Source organism: Garra rufa, chromosome 2 (assembly GCF_049309525.1).
Source record: "Garra rufa chromosome 2, GarRuf1.0, whole genome shotgun sequence".
In the NCBI taxonomy this organism is placed as follows: Eukaryota; Metazoa; Chordata; class Actinopteri; order Cypriniformes; family Cyprinidae; genus Garra; species Garra rufa.
The window spans coordinates 35,023,242-35,040,424 of record NC_133362.1 but is presented as its reverse complement, the minus strand read 5'-3'; the positions used below and the strand labels follow the sequence as shown (position 1 = coordinate 35,040,424).

Below are 17,183 nucleotides of genomic sequence, written 5' to 3'. Positions count from 1 at the left end.
CATCACTGGCTAGTACAACCTCTGTGATGAATTCATGATTGTTTTTTTTTTTTTTCCTTTTTCATTTTAAATCCCTACAAGGGTGTATACAAAAACTCATTACTTCACTAAAACAGAGAAGGGGTCAAAGGGACGATAGATGCGTGGGAGTTTAATACTAAACAGATCAGATCAAATACGTCAGAGATTGTGGCTTCAATCAGGGTTTTCAACCAATGGCAGGTGTCACTGTCTAGACCTAAAGGGTTTTTAGTGTTGTTAAACAGTCTTCTGGATGCATTCTGGACGTTAATGCCTACAAAAACATTATCTCTTTGCTCTCTGAGCAAATTGGATTTTTTTGATCACCTACATCTGAAACACCACTTTCTATGTTTCTGAACTTGTGAAAGAGTAGGATCACAGAATTATGATCTCCAGCAAGCTGCTCGTGTTTAGGGGCCCACGGGGCACTCTGGTCACAGAAACCGTTCAAGAAAGCAGACGGCGCAAAAAGTCATGTGCGGACCTGTTTCAGAACGGCTACCGTGTGAAATTGGGCCCGGGACAGATAGGAGACGGCAAAGAGAGTGACAACCAGAGCTCTCTTTTTTACTGCCTCCATTTGCTGTCCAACTGGGGTAAGACATCCTTTCTTGAGAGCTTGTTATTAGTATTAGTATTAAGCCTAATACTGTAATGGTGCGGTTATAATTTTGTACTTGTTTACTTTGTGGAAGTTTTTTGGGGGTTTCATTGCAGTGGTTTGGTTTCCTATTGCTGAAGATAACATCAAACGTGCAGTAAAAATATTTCTGGCTGGTGAATCCTGTGATTCATGAATCCTTGAGTCATTTTTGTACAAATTGCAGCAAAGCTAAGATGGTGTGTTTCTGAATAGAGGATGTTTTCGAGGCTGAAGGCAGGAAACATGCTGTTTATGTAAGAAGTCTGTTGAAGCTGGTGAAATTGTTCTCTAATCTGCTTCCTGATGCGCTCATTTCAGCACCTACATCTCCATCTCTCTCGCTCTCACACACACAGAAGTGTGATTGTTCCACGGATCTCCTTTCTCTGCTCTAAGCCCAAATAAATTGTTTCACTAATACATTCTTAACATCCGATTGAAGTTTGTAACAACTGAAAAATGTAGCATTAGCAGTATTTATTACACGGTTGAATCTCACAAGACAGATCAAGTACATGTCCACATCATATTTCAGACATAGACATTTTCAACAAAAAGTATGAGAAAGAAACAATGTTTTAAACAGTGCTAGCAAAGTAGTTTTACTTTTTACTTTAAAAAAGCTTTACTTTTATGACAGTTGTGCCCGGGAATGTTTTAATAAGATGTCTGAATGCAGTATGTGCACACTACACTAAATATATCTGAATGGGCTGCTGTATTTGCCACAATGTTCAGTACTGAAGTGGAGTACACTGCATGGAAAATATGTCCACTTTGAGAAAAATAAATGGACTTTAAAATGCTAAACTGCTAAAATGGAGTCATTTAAATGGGACATCGGATGTAAAGTTTAGTTCTACATGGTGTTTGCATGTAAGTGTGTCTTAGCAGTGTGGACACAACCACCCAACATTGATAAAAATCCATTCACTCATTTTAGTTTTATTTCCCAAAAAACCTAAACACTCTCAATTATCAAGCCGGTTTGATTTTCTGAGCAGTATGATGTCATATTGCTCAAGCCCCGCCCATGACCGCTGATGGCCCAGTCGAGCAATGCAGGTCTTTTCTAGTTGGATGTAAAAGTGAACATAGTCTTCATTTTCTCCCGACATCCGAGCCACTGAAGACGCACTGCATTAGTTTTGTTTTTGATGGTAACGCCACCAAATACACAAAAAAACTGAAGAGAGGGGCAGGGTGAGCAATAGCTTATTATCATTTAAAGAGACATGCACCCAAATGGGTTGATGTGAACAGAGCTGTATTTGTCAAGGTAAAAAGGGTGTTGTTTTGCATAACCATTGAGGAATTTTAACCAAGTATGCACCAGACGTTTCATTAAGAATCGTTCCAACTTGTGGAAAATGGGCATCTGATGTCCCCTTTAACAACATTGAATTATAAAAAAGGAGTATTACTACATTTGTGTTAATAATGTGTGTAATAAGACAATTATAACCACTAAAGCAGGTTACTACTGTTTGACATGTTTATCATTGCATTCATTGCATACTGTGTTTCACATACTGTTTTTGAAGAGCCATAAACTATTACTATTATAGACTAACAGTGATGCCCAGCAGTGAGTCTTTCTGGTGGCAGAAAATTACAGTTTTCAAGTAGCAGTCTATGGAATCCATGTAATAAAAGAATAAAAAACAGTACATTTGAGTTTATGTTTCAAAATTCTGACTTCTCTGAATTCTCACAATTCCAAGGTTATATCTCACAATTCTGATAGGAAAAATCAACTCGTCATTTTCTCTTTTCTCCTCAACTCATTATCATGAGTCATATCCCTTCTGGCTTTTTCTACTCAGAATTGACAAAGTTGAGTTAAATTGAGTTATAAAGTCCTAACTAGGAGATATAAACTTGCATTTGCGAGAAAAAAGTCAGAATTGTGAGATAAAATAGCTGTGTTATGTAAAATGTTATAGGTTTAAAAAATATTTCATGCTGTATCTGTAGGGCTAACACATTATTTCCCCTATGAACAGCATATGAGAATATTATGTAATACCCATTGTTTAAATCAAATTTATGCTTTAAAATTAGAGTAATCATAGCAGGTTTAATCCATAGTCTGTCTGTCTATACATCTGTGTTTAACTTCAAATGGCGTCTCTGATGATAGTATTCTATAAAAGTAATTTGCATTCCGATTCTGACATCCAAAGGCACTTTTTTTTCTCGTTTCATGGATTTTCCTCCTTTCCCTCAACTTGTTACCAGTGTTTTTATGCCACCACAATGCACGCACAGCTGCAAGTCACGTAACTGTGATGTCTATTCCAAATTGGTCTATTAAATATTACTGTTATTATTGTAACTTTTCGTAGCCCTGAGGCAGTCCTCCTAAAATGTGTCTTAAATAAAATCTTTTAGCAGTTATACATATAAAATGTAAGGTTTTAAAAATACTACTGACTCTCCTTTCACCACAAACTATACTTAGCAAGTAGCAATTGTTAGTTAATGGTTGTGGTGTAAAAATAAAACATTTTGACTAAAACAGCTTGTTTGAAATGTCTCAAAGCAAGAAAAGAAAAAAAAACTTGTTGGGGTTGGGTATTGTTTGAATTTTATCAATTCAAATCCCAGTTTCAATTCTGATTATCGATTCCAATTCTTATCGATTCCTAACTTTGATTCCAATGAGAATTTTTGTTTTGTGCAGTGGAAGTCCACAAAACAGTTTGAGAATGGACACAGGTTTGCTATTCTCCGCGCTCGCGCTTCAGATGTGTGCACTGCACGCAAACAGTGTGCAAGTTATTTTCCTTCCTGCACTTAAATAGTTTAAAAAATCACATTAAAATGCCAACGCGGGAATCGTTAAGCGGAATCGAAATGCACGTGTCTTATCGAATACCCGGTTATTGGAAATTTGGAACCGGTTCTAAAATGGAACCAGGTTTCGATACTTAACCCTACTTGTTGATGCTTATTGCAAATTATACTATGGGGCTGTTGAATGCTTGAATCTGATTGGCTGACGAACGTTCTAATGGTGTGCATTATTTTTAGGGAAAAGCACAGCGAATGTAGTTCCAGGCAGCACTTGACCGCATTACATGTCTATATCACTTCGCCACACGATTTCAGTTATTTAAAAGGTCCTTACAGCCCAAAACAGCAAAATAACTAAAACCTACAAGAAAACAGGCCAAACAAATGAATACAGTAAACAATAGGATAAAAAACAAAAACAAATTTTTGCCACAAAATTACGTTTTATTATGTACGGAAAGCACTCTATTTCTCCCACTCTCTCTCCCTCACAGACGCGCACACATACAGTTTGCACACACGTTAGCATACACGCTAATGTTGTTAGCGCTGCTCTGACGATTAACAACTTAAAAACTACATGACAGTTCTCACACGCGAGATAACAACCGCGTGGTCTTGAAGAAAATGAACTTGAAGTTTCATTATTAGTAGAGACGATGCTGCCGATCACTTTTGAGAAACGCACAGACTCAGAGAGGTAATTCACAAGCTTTATATCTCTCTCCCTCTCTTTTGCCGTCTGTCTGCTTGTCAGTCGGTCTGTCTAAACTTCATTATTAACTGCATTAGTTTGCTATCAAACACTGAAATGTCATTGCTAGGTCTAAAATGACGTTTTGGAATTAGTAACGAAGCTGCCTAAGAAATTAATCCTACTCACAATAGCGTTTCAAGGACAAAAAAAAAACGACGTATGTCTTGAAATACATCATCTGATCGATGTCTGGAGGTGTGGTAAGCATAGTATAAGCAGAATTATTGACTTCAGTCCATTGAATTCTATGAAAATAATCGAAGAATTCAGCGGCCCATCGTCAATTACTCCTTACTTATGGGCTCTTAAAAAATAGAATGAAGAGTGTAATATGCAGCAATCTGATTGCATTATAATGACAGTTGATCTCTTTTATTGATTCTCGTCTGCTTTTCTTTTCCCTTTTCTCTTGCAGGTCTGAGGTTTCTAAGAGCCTTGAGATTGATACAGTTCTCAGAAATTTTACAGTTTTTGAATATCTTAAAAACAAGGTAAGGCTGACAACATATCACGCACCTCTCTCTCTCTAAGTTTTAAAAGCTCCACTGCGCTGGCTTTAACACACACAGTCTCTGCAGCTCCTTAGGAGTCTCCGGTGTCCCTTCCATCGCTTACCACACACCTCTGCGGCTTTCACCCAGAAGTCTACAGGGCTCGTAGCTGAGCAGAATGTTTTACGTGTGCATTTAGCGTGCTGTAGGTAAGAGAACAGGGCCGCTCTCCAGCCTGATGAATGCAGGAGTGTGAAGCAGACAGGCCTCTGATTGATTCCTCCTCCGGCAGGCTGTCACACACATGACAGATGAGCGCCTCCTGACACCGCAGTGGTATTTCGTAAATATGTCAATGAATCAGAAAGGAATTGGAGAAAAAGCAGTCAGCACCCAACTCAGTGGTTGTAAAACCGCTGGACGTTTCATTTATTTTAGCTGCCATCTCGTTTTTCAGTCGGGGGGGAAATTGCTTAGATATATCACACCGAACTGACACTGCTGTCAATGGGACGTTACATTTCCACCACTGAATTTGCTCTCATTGGCTGCTGAGAAAGGGGCGTTCATTTTGACAGCGATTTGGAAATCATTCGTATTTTCTAAATTCAGATAGCGCATTCAAGTAGAAACTTACTTTAGACTTAACAGCTCCACTAAGGTCATCCTCGGGATCCCACTGTCTTCTGATTTGTTTGCTGATAACCTATGTGTTGACTCCCAGCGAGCAGCGTCACGCCAAGGCATCGCTCGTGTGTGTGTTGGGCTCAGTAGATGACTGACTGATCTGTACGTCAGTGTGATGCGTTTCACTTTGAGAGGTGTGATGTAACTCTCGTCTCTCACAGTAATTCCATCAAGCTGGTGAACCTGTGTTCCATCTTCATAAGCACATGGCTCACTGCTGCAGGATTCATTCATCTGGTGAGTGAAAAAACACACACACGCCCCCCTCTCTCCCCATGCCCCTGGAGAAATGACACAGAAAGGAGTGCACATACAGATCCGTGGGAGGAAAAAAGCTCCTAAGCGAGCGTCACATCTGTCCCTTTGTGGCGTATGTGGTTTGTGTTGTAGTTCATCTTAAAGGTTTGGTGTTTTGTGGTTCTTTTTTGGTGTTTTTTGTTTTTGTCAGGATGCGCCAGAGGACGTCTGTGCCACTAGATGGCAGCAGAGACTCTGATCGCCTCAGTTTGGTTCCTCTCACAATTCATCTTGTCTTTTTCTGTATGGACAGTAGATGGCTGTAGAGGATCATGTTTAGATCTGTGAGTAATTCACTCTTCACTCTTCGCAGGTGGAAAACTCAGGGGATCCATGGGAAAACTTCCAAAACTCGCAACCGCTCTCATATTGGGAATGTGTGTACTTATTAATGGTCACTATGTCCACGGTGGGATATGGAGACGTCTATGCAAGAACCACTCTTGGACGCCTTTTTATGGTCTTCTTCATTCTTGGTGGTCTGGTAAAATCACTTTTCCTCTTGTTGGCACTCCTGCATCCCTCCCCTTCCCCAATGCAAACAACTACCATGTAAAAAAACAACAAAAAAACACTCTCATCATAACTTTCATCCACAGTCTTCATGACAGCCCAAATGATAACACACTGTTTTTACCATATTATACATGTCCATTGTCTTTGTAATGTTTAGTCCCCTGCCGTTAAGATCCATTACCTTCTTTTACCATTACAGAACAAGTTAAGATGAAATGCTTACATGCTTTTTGTAAATTAGTAGATGCTTTAGGACGCTATCCCTAATTATGTTTATTGCATTTGAATTAGTATTTAAAGACATGTATTTTGATGATAATGTTGTTGCTATTCTCTTAAAACAGTTTTGCGGTTTCAGGAGATCCCATCCTTCTGTTTCCCTCCCCGAATTCCAACAAACACAGTGGCAGTCGGATGGCCCATAGTCCTTCTTGAACGTCACCATAGCAAAGCAGCCAAAAACACTCTTTTAAGTGCATTTACACCGGAGTAATATTAGATTAGGGTACTGGGAAACATACATAGAAATACATAGAAAAACACAGATGAAGCCTAGATGTGCATGTTCTGTAGGAAGTTTTTTGAAAATTATTTACAAGTGGAAAATGCCCATTCATTATTATTATTAGTAGTAGTAGTAGTATAAAAGTCAAAGTAATACTCAAATCCTGTTCATATGTAGCTGACTAAATATACAGCTAGGTAAATGTTGTTTTATTATTATTATTATTATTATTATTATATTTTGTCATCAATCAGAGAAACCACTAGTAGATTGAAGTAAAATGCCAAAATTAAACCCAAATAAATTTTGTTACACTGTTGAAACTAGTGCCCTATAAAATCCATTTTATTTTTTCCCAAATTCCGTGCATTTTTTTTTTCCAAATTCCGTTTTTTTTTTTTTGGTTAATTTTTCTGTATTCTGTTTTTTTTTTTTTTTTTTTTAGTTTTAATTTTTCTAGACTCTTTTAATGGTTAAATAAAAAATGTAAATAAAATGTATTTTTAATTGAAATAATGGAACTTTCACAATTTAACAGCAATTTATAAAATCTTTTACAAAATTTAATTTCTAAAGACCTATATTATATTTTTTTTCTCAAATCTAGTTTTATTTTTACCAAATTCTGTGTTTTTTCGGTTAGAATTTTTCTATACTCTGTTTTAATGGTTAAATAAAAAATAATAATAATAATAAAAAAGTCTTATAAATTGAAATAATGAAACTTACACAACAGCAGTTTATTAAAAGTTCAACAAAAAAATTGTTTTCTAAAGCCCTATATATTTCTAAAGCGTTTTATTTTTAACCATTTTTTTTCATTAATTTTTATATTCAAAAACATCTCTAACAACAGATTTTTTTTATATAAAAAAAACAATTTAAATTTTATTTTTATTTTATTATTATTATTATTATTTTTTTTTTTTAAATACTGTGTTTACTTTTTTTGGTAAACAATTTTTTTTTGGTAAAGGTTTCTTTAAAAAAAAACCTAATTTTTATTTAGATGGGTTGCTGTGAAGACTTTGAAGTTTCTATTTGTACATGATATGACGACAGTTTTTGGGGTTAATATTCACAGACATTAGTCCATTTCGTGATTTGATTTACATGTACCGACCAATTTTTGATTTATTCCGTTCAAAATCTGGCAAACTCCGTGACATTCCGCGTGTTATGATTGGATTCCGCAATTTTATCCAGGTTCTCCGCATCAAGGAAATCATAGGGCCCTATGAAAGTAATGGGTTAGATCAGGTATAAATAGCTCTTTAAGGTAACTCATATTCATATTTTACAGTGAATGATTTTTGAATAAGATGTCATTTTGATACTCTTTGGCTCATAAAATGCTCAATAAATGTATTTAAATTCAAGAATCATTATATATTGCCCAGCCTTAGTGTTTAGGTGGTTAACAGACTCCAGATCAAGGTATAGATCATCCACAGGAATTCAGAAGGTCTCATGCGAAGTTTATATAGACATTAATGCGGGACAGATGCGCTTCAGTTCTTTCACTGGACACAAAGTTCCAGCTGTCCAGAAGTTTCCATAGCAATCTGCTATTTCTTTTTGTTTTTGAGGAGTGCTGGAAATAATCAGTGCTCTGCTTTATATCAGGTGTTCAATTAATGACTTCAATATGGAAATGTTGTAAACCGTCAGGTCTGATCAGGCAGATGTCATAATTCATCAGGGCCCTAGAGAGAGGTGAAGAACCTCTCGCAGCTCTCTTCGGGAGGTCAGGTTGACAACTCTGGGATTAAGATCCCTAGTAACACAGTGCCGAGAAAAAACAGAACTTTGTCAAGGCTGCAATCTTGCAAAGCGCATCCAGCTCATTTAAGGCACACTAATGAGTGTTAATGTGCTTTGCAGCTGTGGGCGATCAGGCTGGACTATTCAAATCCACTTGCCACTGCATTAGTGTTTGTTGGACAAAACATGGCATGTAGGTTTTTTCTTCTATCTCTTTCTTTTTAGAAGACATTTTTGCGCTGTACCGATGGGCAGCACAACAATTATTATTTTTTTTTATAAAGTTGGTCCACTATTCCATTTTCCCCTCAATTTGAAAAAACAAACAAACAAAAAAAAAACAATTCAGATCTTTCCACAAGCACAATGGACATTTCTAGATTTATAAAATATTTTTGCATCATTTTGTTTTTGGTCCAAACACATGTCAATTTCTACACCTCAGAGGTTGAGAAAAAAAATCGTCCAGACTCGGACGGGTTTCTCCGCTCTCTTTTTTAGCCTCTGCTTCTGTCTCCTATCTTCTCCTTAGGCCATGTTTGCCAGCTACGTCCCTGAAATCATAGAGTTAATAGGAAACCGCAAGAAATATGGTGGTTCCTATAGTGCGGTAAATGGCAGAAAGTAAGTATTCCAGGTGCCTCTGTGGCTTTGGTCACAGCAGAACCCCTCTTTGCATGCACTTTTCTTTTTCTGTTCCATGCATGTAGGCCATGTTTGCTCGCTACGTGCCAGAAATTGCTGCTCTCATCCTTAATCGGAAGAAATACGGAGGGAGTTATAACTCGACACGAGGCAGAAAGTAAGTCAAAATCCAGAACCAGGTGTGGTTGTGTGACTCACACGCCCCCATCTCAGATAGAGAAGGGGGTTAGTGCAGACAAAAATGATAGGACGAATGAATGTCACACTGTGACTGGAGACCTTGGCCATTGAAGCCACATGTCCATGCCCTTTGCTTTGTGTCCGTGGCTTCTTTTCCGTAACACATCTGCTGCATTTTAATTTCATTACAGTGACTACTGTTGCTTTTCCATCTGTTATGTGCTTCTGTAGAATCAGTGTTTGTTTCGAATTTGTAATAGAAAAAGAGCACAGTGAAATCACTAGCTTATGTGTGAGGCTTAGATTAAAAAAAAAAGAAAAACGCTGTTTACATAGTGTCATCACTGTCTTGTGTTTGTTTCAAGTTTATGTTCTTTGAGTTCTGCTCATCACCCATCTCTCGCATGCTCTCTGTGAATGGACGTCTGTTGGCCTTTTTTTTGCATGCTGCAGTGAGAAAAGCCTCTCTGGCTGTGCATCACTGCTGGCCCTTCACCTCATCTCTGTGTGACATGACTCTGGCCCTGATCTTCAGTCAGCGCACACCCTGAATGCCTGGATGCCTCAGCTCTCGCACTGGAGCTGCTCCATTGCAATTGGCTTGCTTTTTTGCCCCGCTTGGTACTTTTTACCATGTCCCGTTTTTTCTTTTCCTTTTCAAAGATGACCCCTGAATGTGAATGTGGATATTTTGAAACCCCCCCACTCGTTTCTGGCTCAAACACGGCCCTGTCATCAGCAGAGCGATCCTCGCGTTTAAGTTCCAGAGCCCCCTCTTGTCTCTCGCGCGCGCTCTTTCCCAACCCATTTCGCAGCGTGAAACAGGCCCACGGTCACGTCCGGCTTTCATCATCTGAATTTGAGGGCAAATACTAAGCCGGGAGAAAGCCATTAAGAGCCCCTTTGTTTGATGCCGTTTCGCTGTCAGTGAAACAAGATTGATGAAATGTTATGTTTGGCCTCAGCCCCACGTTTGGATTCGCAGTCTGGTGTTGAGAGAAGGCCTTGTCAAAAGAGCTGAGCCTCTCTCTTTCTCTCACTTTCTTTCTCTCTGGCTATGCATGCATCTGGTTGCAATTACAGTAGGCTCCAGCTCTCTGGCCGAGCAGAAAGACAGGCACCAGGCTTCGCCTTATTGTTTAAATATGCATGGGACCCTGCGCTCGTGAACGGACACATCACGACACCTCGAAATAAATGTGTCGGGATATTTATTTCCACTGTCAGCACATTTCCGACAAGCTCAGGCTGGTGCAAAATACATACGTTTAGAGTGTAATTCTGCATAAACTCACACAAGTCCAAGAGCCAAGTGTTTTTTTTTTTAAATGAAGTCCATGAGTAGGTGTTTATGAATAAACGTTGGGCGTTGCAGAAATGTTATATAAACGCTGATTAGTGTAGAGTTTAGCTTAAATTTAAAACAGTATGCAGTCTAACAGTATTTTCGTCATATTTGTAGGAACATCCTGGCACAGTAAAACCAGGTTCTGGCTTTTAGGGGTCTGATGATTTAACATTTGACATAAATGCATAGTGATTCTCTCTTGAATTGATTCTAAGCAGTTTTTTTAGAAACAACCGTACTCTGCTTGCGTCCAGTTCCTCACACACACACCACTTGAACCTAAAATAATCTTTCATAAAGTTTGAAAATGTTGACGCAAATTACAGGAGTGTTCACAATGGGCTGTGTTTACGCTCTTAAAAACAGAGGTTTTTTTTGCAGTGATGCCATAGAAGAACCATTTTTGGTTCCACAAAGAACCTTTTTAGTGAACAGCCCTGCTGAAAAAACAGCTAAAACCACCCTTTGGCTGGTTGGCTGGTTTTAGCTGATCAACCAGGCTGGTTTTAGAGGGACTTTCAGGTCAGGCTGTGAGACCACCAGCCTGACCAGCCTGGCCAGGCTGGGAGACCAGCTAAAACCAGCTTGTTCCAGCTTTTAGGCTGGTTTTAGCTGGTTAACGCACAAGGGCTCTTCTTCATGAGCATTTAAGTGTGTGGTTAAAAACTAGCCTAGAACGCCATCCGCTGTTAAAAAGCCCAGTCTCTGTTCCAGAGAGAATCACGATGCATTCTGAAAATCGAAATGATTTATTGTCGCCCCCCTACTGTCTTTTAAATCAAAGATAAAATAATAATAATAATAATTTGCTTAAATATTAAATATGCAGTCACTTTCATCCATTTATTATCCTTGCTAACAGGGTTCAAATTGTAACTAATGTGACAATAAATATGACAATACAATTATAATTTAAAGTCTGATGTGCAAAACTTTTACATTTACATTTAGTCATTTAGCAGATGCTTTTATCCAAAGCAACTTATAAATGAGGACAATAGAAACAATCAAAATCAACAAAGGGGAATAATATGAGATCAAAATTAGAAGATGATTATATTATATTTTATTATATTATATAGTATATTATAATTATCAGATATTGTCAGATATCAGTAATTTTTCTTTGTCTGATTCAAAATGAAGTGTATAAGTGACTAAAGATGGGATTACATAATTATAAAAAAAAAAAAACACTAACATTTATGATCAACATGGTTTGTGGTGGATGAATACAATCAGAATGACTAAAGTAACAGCATAATATAGCATATAGAAACTAGGGGTGGCACGGTACATGAAAAACAACCGAACCGTTCGGTTCGCTTGTCTCGGTTCGGTGCGTGTGTGCGTCGCACGGTTCAACGGTTCAACGCATGCTCAATGTAGCCTCGTGAGTGTCCTTTTTGCGCGAAATAAGAGGTGTGTGTAGACATAGAGACAGTAAAAGTGGAGTGCTGCAGGCTAACGGCAACACTTCTAATTTGTCAGTTCATCTGAGAAGACATCACACCAGTGTGTTGGTAGACATGCAAGTTAATTCTTCAGTTCAATCTTTATGTGCTAAAAAGGCACATAAATTCCTGTGGAGATACACATTGTCCTGTTTTTGCCAAATAAATGAAAAGCATGTCATCAATGTCTTCTCTATTGCTGTATCAAGTCTCCCCTAGCTTTCCTCAGAGATGGTCTCAATAATGTGCTTAAAGTCAAGTCCAATTCAGTTTGTGCATGGTTACATGATAAAACTTTTTTTTTTTAATAATGTATCCTAAATTGTGGATAATCAAGCTACATTTCATATGCCAAAACAAACTTCTGGAGTGTTAAAGATTAAAATAAAAAAAATAAAACCAAGAACCGTACAGAACCGAAAACCGTGACCTAAAACCGTGATACGAACCGAACCGTGGGTTTTAGGAAACCGTGCCACCCCTAATAGAAACTGTACAATTCAAAAGTTTGGGGTCAGTAAAATTTCTTTTCTTTTTTTTTAAGAAATAAATGCTTATATTGATGTCTGTAAGTGACAGTAAAGACATTTAATATATATTGTTGCAAAATAAGTTGCGAATGAAAACTAGCCATTGGTTAAATTTGGTACAATGCATGAAATGGAAACAATTACGTTAAAATTGTACATGGTGCCTTTTCTAATAAATTCATCTAATAAATTCATCAAAAAATCTTGAAAAAAGCACTACATTTAAAAAATAAAATATTAAGCAACAACTGTTTTCAACAATGATAATAAGAAATGTTTCTTGAGCATTAAATCAACATATTAGAATTCTGAAGGATCATGTCAGACTGTAGTAATGATGCTAAAAAAAACACAGAAATAAATTGCATTTTAAAATGTATTAAAATAGAAAAGTGTTATTTCAAGTTGTAATATTATTTCAGAATATTCTGTTTTTCCAAATAAATGCATCCCTGGTGAGCATAAGAGATGTCTTTAAAAAACGTAAAAAAACAACAACTTTCTGACCCTAAAATTTTTAATAGTAGTGTGTAGTTTAATTGCAGTCGTAGTCTGTATAATTAAGAGTCTCTTTAACGCAGCACATGACTTTTTAAAAAAAGTGTGCAGTCAATGTGATTCTGTAAGTTGTTAATGTAAAAAGTTAATTAGCTTTTTAGTATTTATTTATTTGTTTGCTGTATTGAGCCCCGACAGTACGGTCATGGTGTGCTGAGCCTAGCAGTAGTTTGAAGTGTAATCTCTGCTATTGAAACCATGCAACAGCCAGGTTTGTGATGGCTGTTGATGTCAGCGTGTGTTTAGCATAGCGTTTAACCACCAGAACAGGAACGCAGATCTGGATCTATGACTGTAATATAGAGCAGCGTTCTGTTGGATCAGGTTGGGGTCTCTGTGGTTTCCATTAGTGCACTGCTGAAACTGACATAAACCCTGAGTGAACTCTGAGCTCATGCGCCGCCTCTGAGCTTCTCTCCAGAATCTAAGCCACACCAAGAACGTGGAGCTGGCACCACTTGCCCCCACAGACCAGGCCTGTGTTGGCATGCGCACACATGGAGAAAGAGGTGAAAAGAGGACAGAATGGCATATAGAAATGCCATTACTGATATGCCTCTCACAGCGCATTAAAATGAGCGAGATCAAGAGAGGTTCAGTCATCTGGTTCTCTGACTTCAGCTTAGGTGTGTGTGGAGAACTATCCATGCATAGCTGACAGTCTGATGTATAGTCTGTGATGTTGGACAGCTTACTGCATTGTCCTGCTAGTTGTAATGCTGAAATATAACAGAATCGTGCATTTATCTATAACCTCCTGGGACCCAGCAAAAAAAAAGAAAAATGTTCCGCATTAGTAACAGAAAAAAAAAAAAAAAGTTTCAGTGTATATTGAGGATAATACATCAATCATATGGTCAGTGTTATTTTTAATTACATATGAACATTAAGTCTAAAAATAGTTCATTTAAAATGAAGCTAAAATAAAATACAAATAAATTAACAGCTTAAAAAAGTTTAAGCTGTTTAAGCCCACTAGCCCAAAAAAGGATACATATATATATATATATATATATATATATATATATACTGTGAAATTTAGTGTTAGAAAGAAAAAAGTAAATCTTATGGTCAGTGTTATTTTTTATTACATATGAACGTTACATCTAAAAAAATATTTTTACATGTAGCTAAATAAACTACGAATTGTCTACAAGCCAAAAAAAAAAAAAGGTTAAAAATGTTGTTCAAAAAATTAGCAACTAACTAAAATAAAATCAGTTACTGTAAAATGTAAGTAAAATGAAACTAAACGTAAAAATAAATTAACAGCTAAATGGAAATATTAAATGCTAATAATAAAATAAGGGGTATATTGCAAAAGTATAAAAAAAAATCTAAATATTAATAAATGCTATAATAGTATGTAAATAATACATTACATTTTTGGATGAATTGTCCGCTTAAGTTCTTAAATATATTAAAAGATGTTACAATATTATTTGTTTATATAATGTTTACTTTCTAGCTTTATTACACCGGAAATAATTTGAAAATATAGAAAAAAATGGTTGTTCCTGACCCATCTAATTTGTCAGTAGCTATGTTTCCATCAGCCTGTTTTTATGCACATTTTGAGAATATCGCATTAGAAACGATTAATGGAAACAACTATTTACGGCAGTTGTTTCGTCTGCTCGCTCTGAGGTGCAAATAATTAGTTATATATGAAAATTACTATTTTCAGTATCTTCTACTTTTCTTAGTGTTTAGTGCCAGTTTATCAGGAAGAGACAATTTTGTTCTCCTTCATTCGTTGGATGGAAGTGTTTATTCACAAGTGTTTTATGCAATATTCCAGTTTTGCACATAATTTCATTTTGCATCTTTGAATGGAAACCTGGCTAGTGTGTGTTTTTGAGGCAAATAGTAATACAAGAAACTGTGCATATTTCATACAAATCCCATATTTGTTTACAAGAAATGTTGTGAAAAACAATCATATAGAATTGATAATATAACTGATAACTCCAAAACATGTGAACTTGAAATTGGGAATCCTATTATCCTTTATAGAGGGAAAAGTTGCTGGGTCCTAGAAGGATAATTTAACTATATAATTAAAATGCAAACATTTGTGCCCATCACAAACCATGTTTACTGGCCACGAGCACTGCTTAATCCTCTTTTTAGTTGGAGTATTGCGTATTTGTGCGTTCCATATTTCCAACAGTTTAATTAGTAAAAATGCAGATAGTCTAAATAGGTAGACAATCCAAAAACAAACCACAAGAGAGAATTTAAAAGATGTGCAGAAGTTAACCATCACAATAACCCAACTATTTAGATTACAGGTCAATCAATATGTATTTTTTTTAGTTTTATTCTGTTCTCCCAGAGTCGGGTTATTTCTGAACGATCCCCTGCCTTATAGCATATGTTGGAAAATTGCAGTCAGATATGACATAATGGAGTGTTTCTGAATAATTACAGTAGTTTAGGGAGGTGTTACTGGCTAAAGAGTTGCCAAATTAAATTCATTATTGTCCCCCTGCATCACGTTGTTTATTGTAATGATGATGGAGCCCTGGGCCCATGTGGACTACACATGCGGTCCATCTCAAGCTCTGCTTTCTCTTGGTTTGAAGATGAGGGCAGGCAGGCACCCCTTTCATCAGATGACGTTCTCCTCACAGCCGTCATTTGGACACAGTTTTTCCTAAAACTGAACATAAAAAGTCTGTGATGAGTGCGGAAACAAACTTTTCGTTCGACCAGTTTAAGGATTAGAGCAGTATTAATGGTTTCGCTGCTGAGGCTGATGTTCGAGCTTGTTGTTTTTATATTTCTTTTAAATTTTGGTTATGATTTCCATATTTTTTTGGTGGTTATTTTTCAGTTTTATTTGGCATGTTTCACAGTGCATGCTGGGTAACTGCCCTTCTGCATTTGCTTGCTCAGTTTGTGCACATTTTTTGTTTGATTTCACCTTATCGTGCGTAACATTGTGCTGTAGCCCAAGTGTTCTCTTCACTGTGTGTTGTTCACAGTATAGTGTGTATTTTAAGTTAAAAACATCTTAAGTTTTTTTTTATTAGTATTTAATTGTTTAACATTTTTATATTTTAAATTTACAGTTTTGTGTTTTCTTGATAAAATGCTCTGGTGTTTTTTCAACTTTCATGGTACTTATTCAAACTATTTTTAATTTATTTAATACATTTTCTGAGCAATAGTGTGATTATACAGTCATGAAGTTTGAAATAGAGTTCAAGCAGTGCCAACAAACAAATAGAACGATTCTCCGTTACTTTTTTGACATTTTTTTGTGACATGTTTTTTGTGCTATTCTTTGAAGGTGCACTCAGTAATTGTAGTGAAATAGTTTGATGTACAATCAGATTGAAGACTCTAGTCATATCAGTAGCCTAAGAAAAGCTGTTTCATTTTACAGTAGGCCTCATGAAGGCTTATGTTAATATCACATGACCAGTTAAATGCTAAATTTATCACTGTCTTGTTATTAGGCACTAAAAATATATACTAAATACTACATGTGACCCAGGACCACAAAACCAGTCATAAGGGTCAATTTTTCATAATATGAAAAGTTTTTTTTTTACATAATATGAAATCTGAATGAATAAGCTTTTTTGTTAGAATATGACAATATTTGGCTGAGATAGAAATCTAAGATACAAATCTGAGATGAAAATGTAGAATCTGAGGGTGCAAAAAAATCTAAATATTGAGAAAATTTTTCATTCATGTTAGTCAATACACTAACTAATGTTAACAAATGACACCGTATTGCTAAGTGTTATCTTTTTTCAGGGTTCATTGCTGAATAAAAGTTCAGAAAAGTTCAGTTGGGGTCTTACTTAACCATATGCATTACTGAGTGCACTTTACCACAAGCACAGATATAGTTATGATGGTTTAGACATCACATAATGACATCAGTCATTGCTTTCATTGGCAGTACCATAAGCTTGAAGAAAAGAAAAAAAACCTCCCCCGCAGTAGTGAAACACAATCAGTAGCA

General features: G+C 36.6%; 1 protein-coding gene across 6 annotated transcripts in view; it reads left to right on the top strand.

Annotated features, from left to right (window-relative positions):
* Nucleotides 1-17,183, top strand: part of kcnma1a (potassium large conductance calcium-activated channel, subfamily M, alpha member 1a) — a 275,869-nt gene that overhangs the window by 164,481 nt on the left and 94,205 nt on the right. For all 6 annotated transcript variants that reach the window (XM_073834164.1, XM_073834163.1, XM_073834162.1 and 3 more), the window contains exons 6-9: nt 4,639-4,714; nt 5,563-5,638; nt 6,012-6,182; nt 9,016-9,107. In XM_073834164.1, coding sequence (XP_073690265.1) covers nt 4,639-4,714; nt 5,563-5,638; nt 6,012-6,182; nt 9,016-9,107 — 415 coding nt within the window. The remainder of the gene's footprint in view (nt 1-4,638; nt 4,715-5,562; nt 5,639-6,011; nt 6,183-9,015; nt 9,108-17,183) is intronic.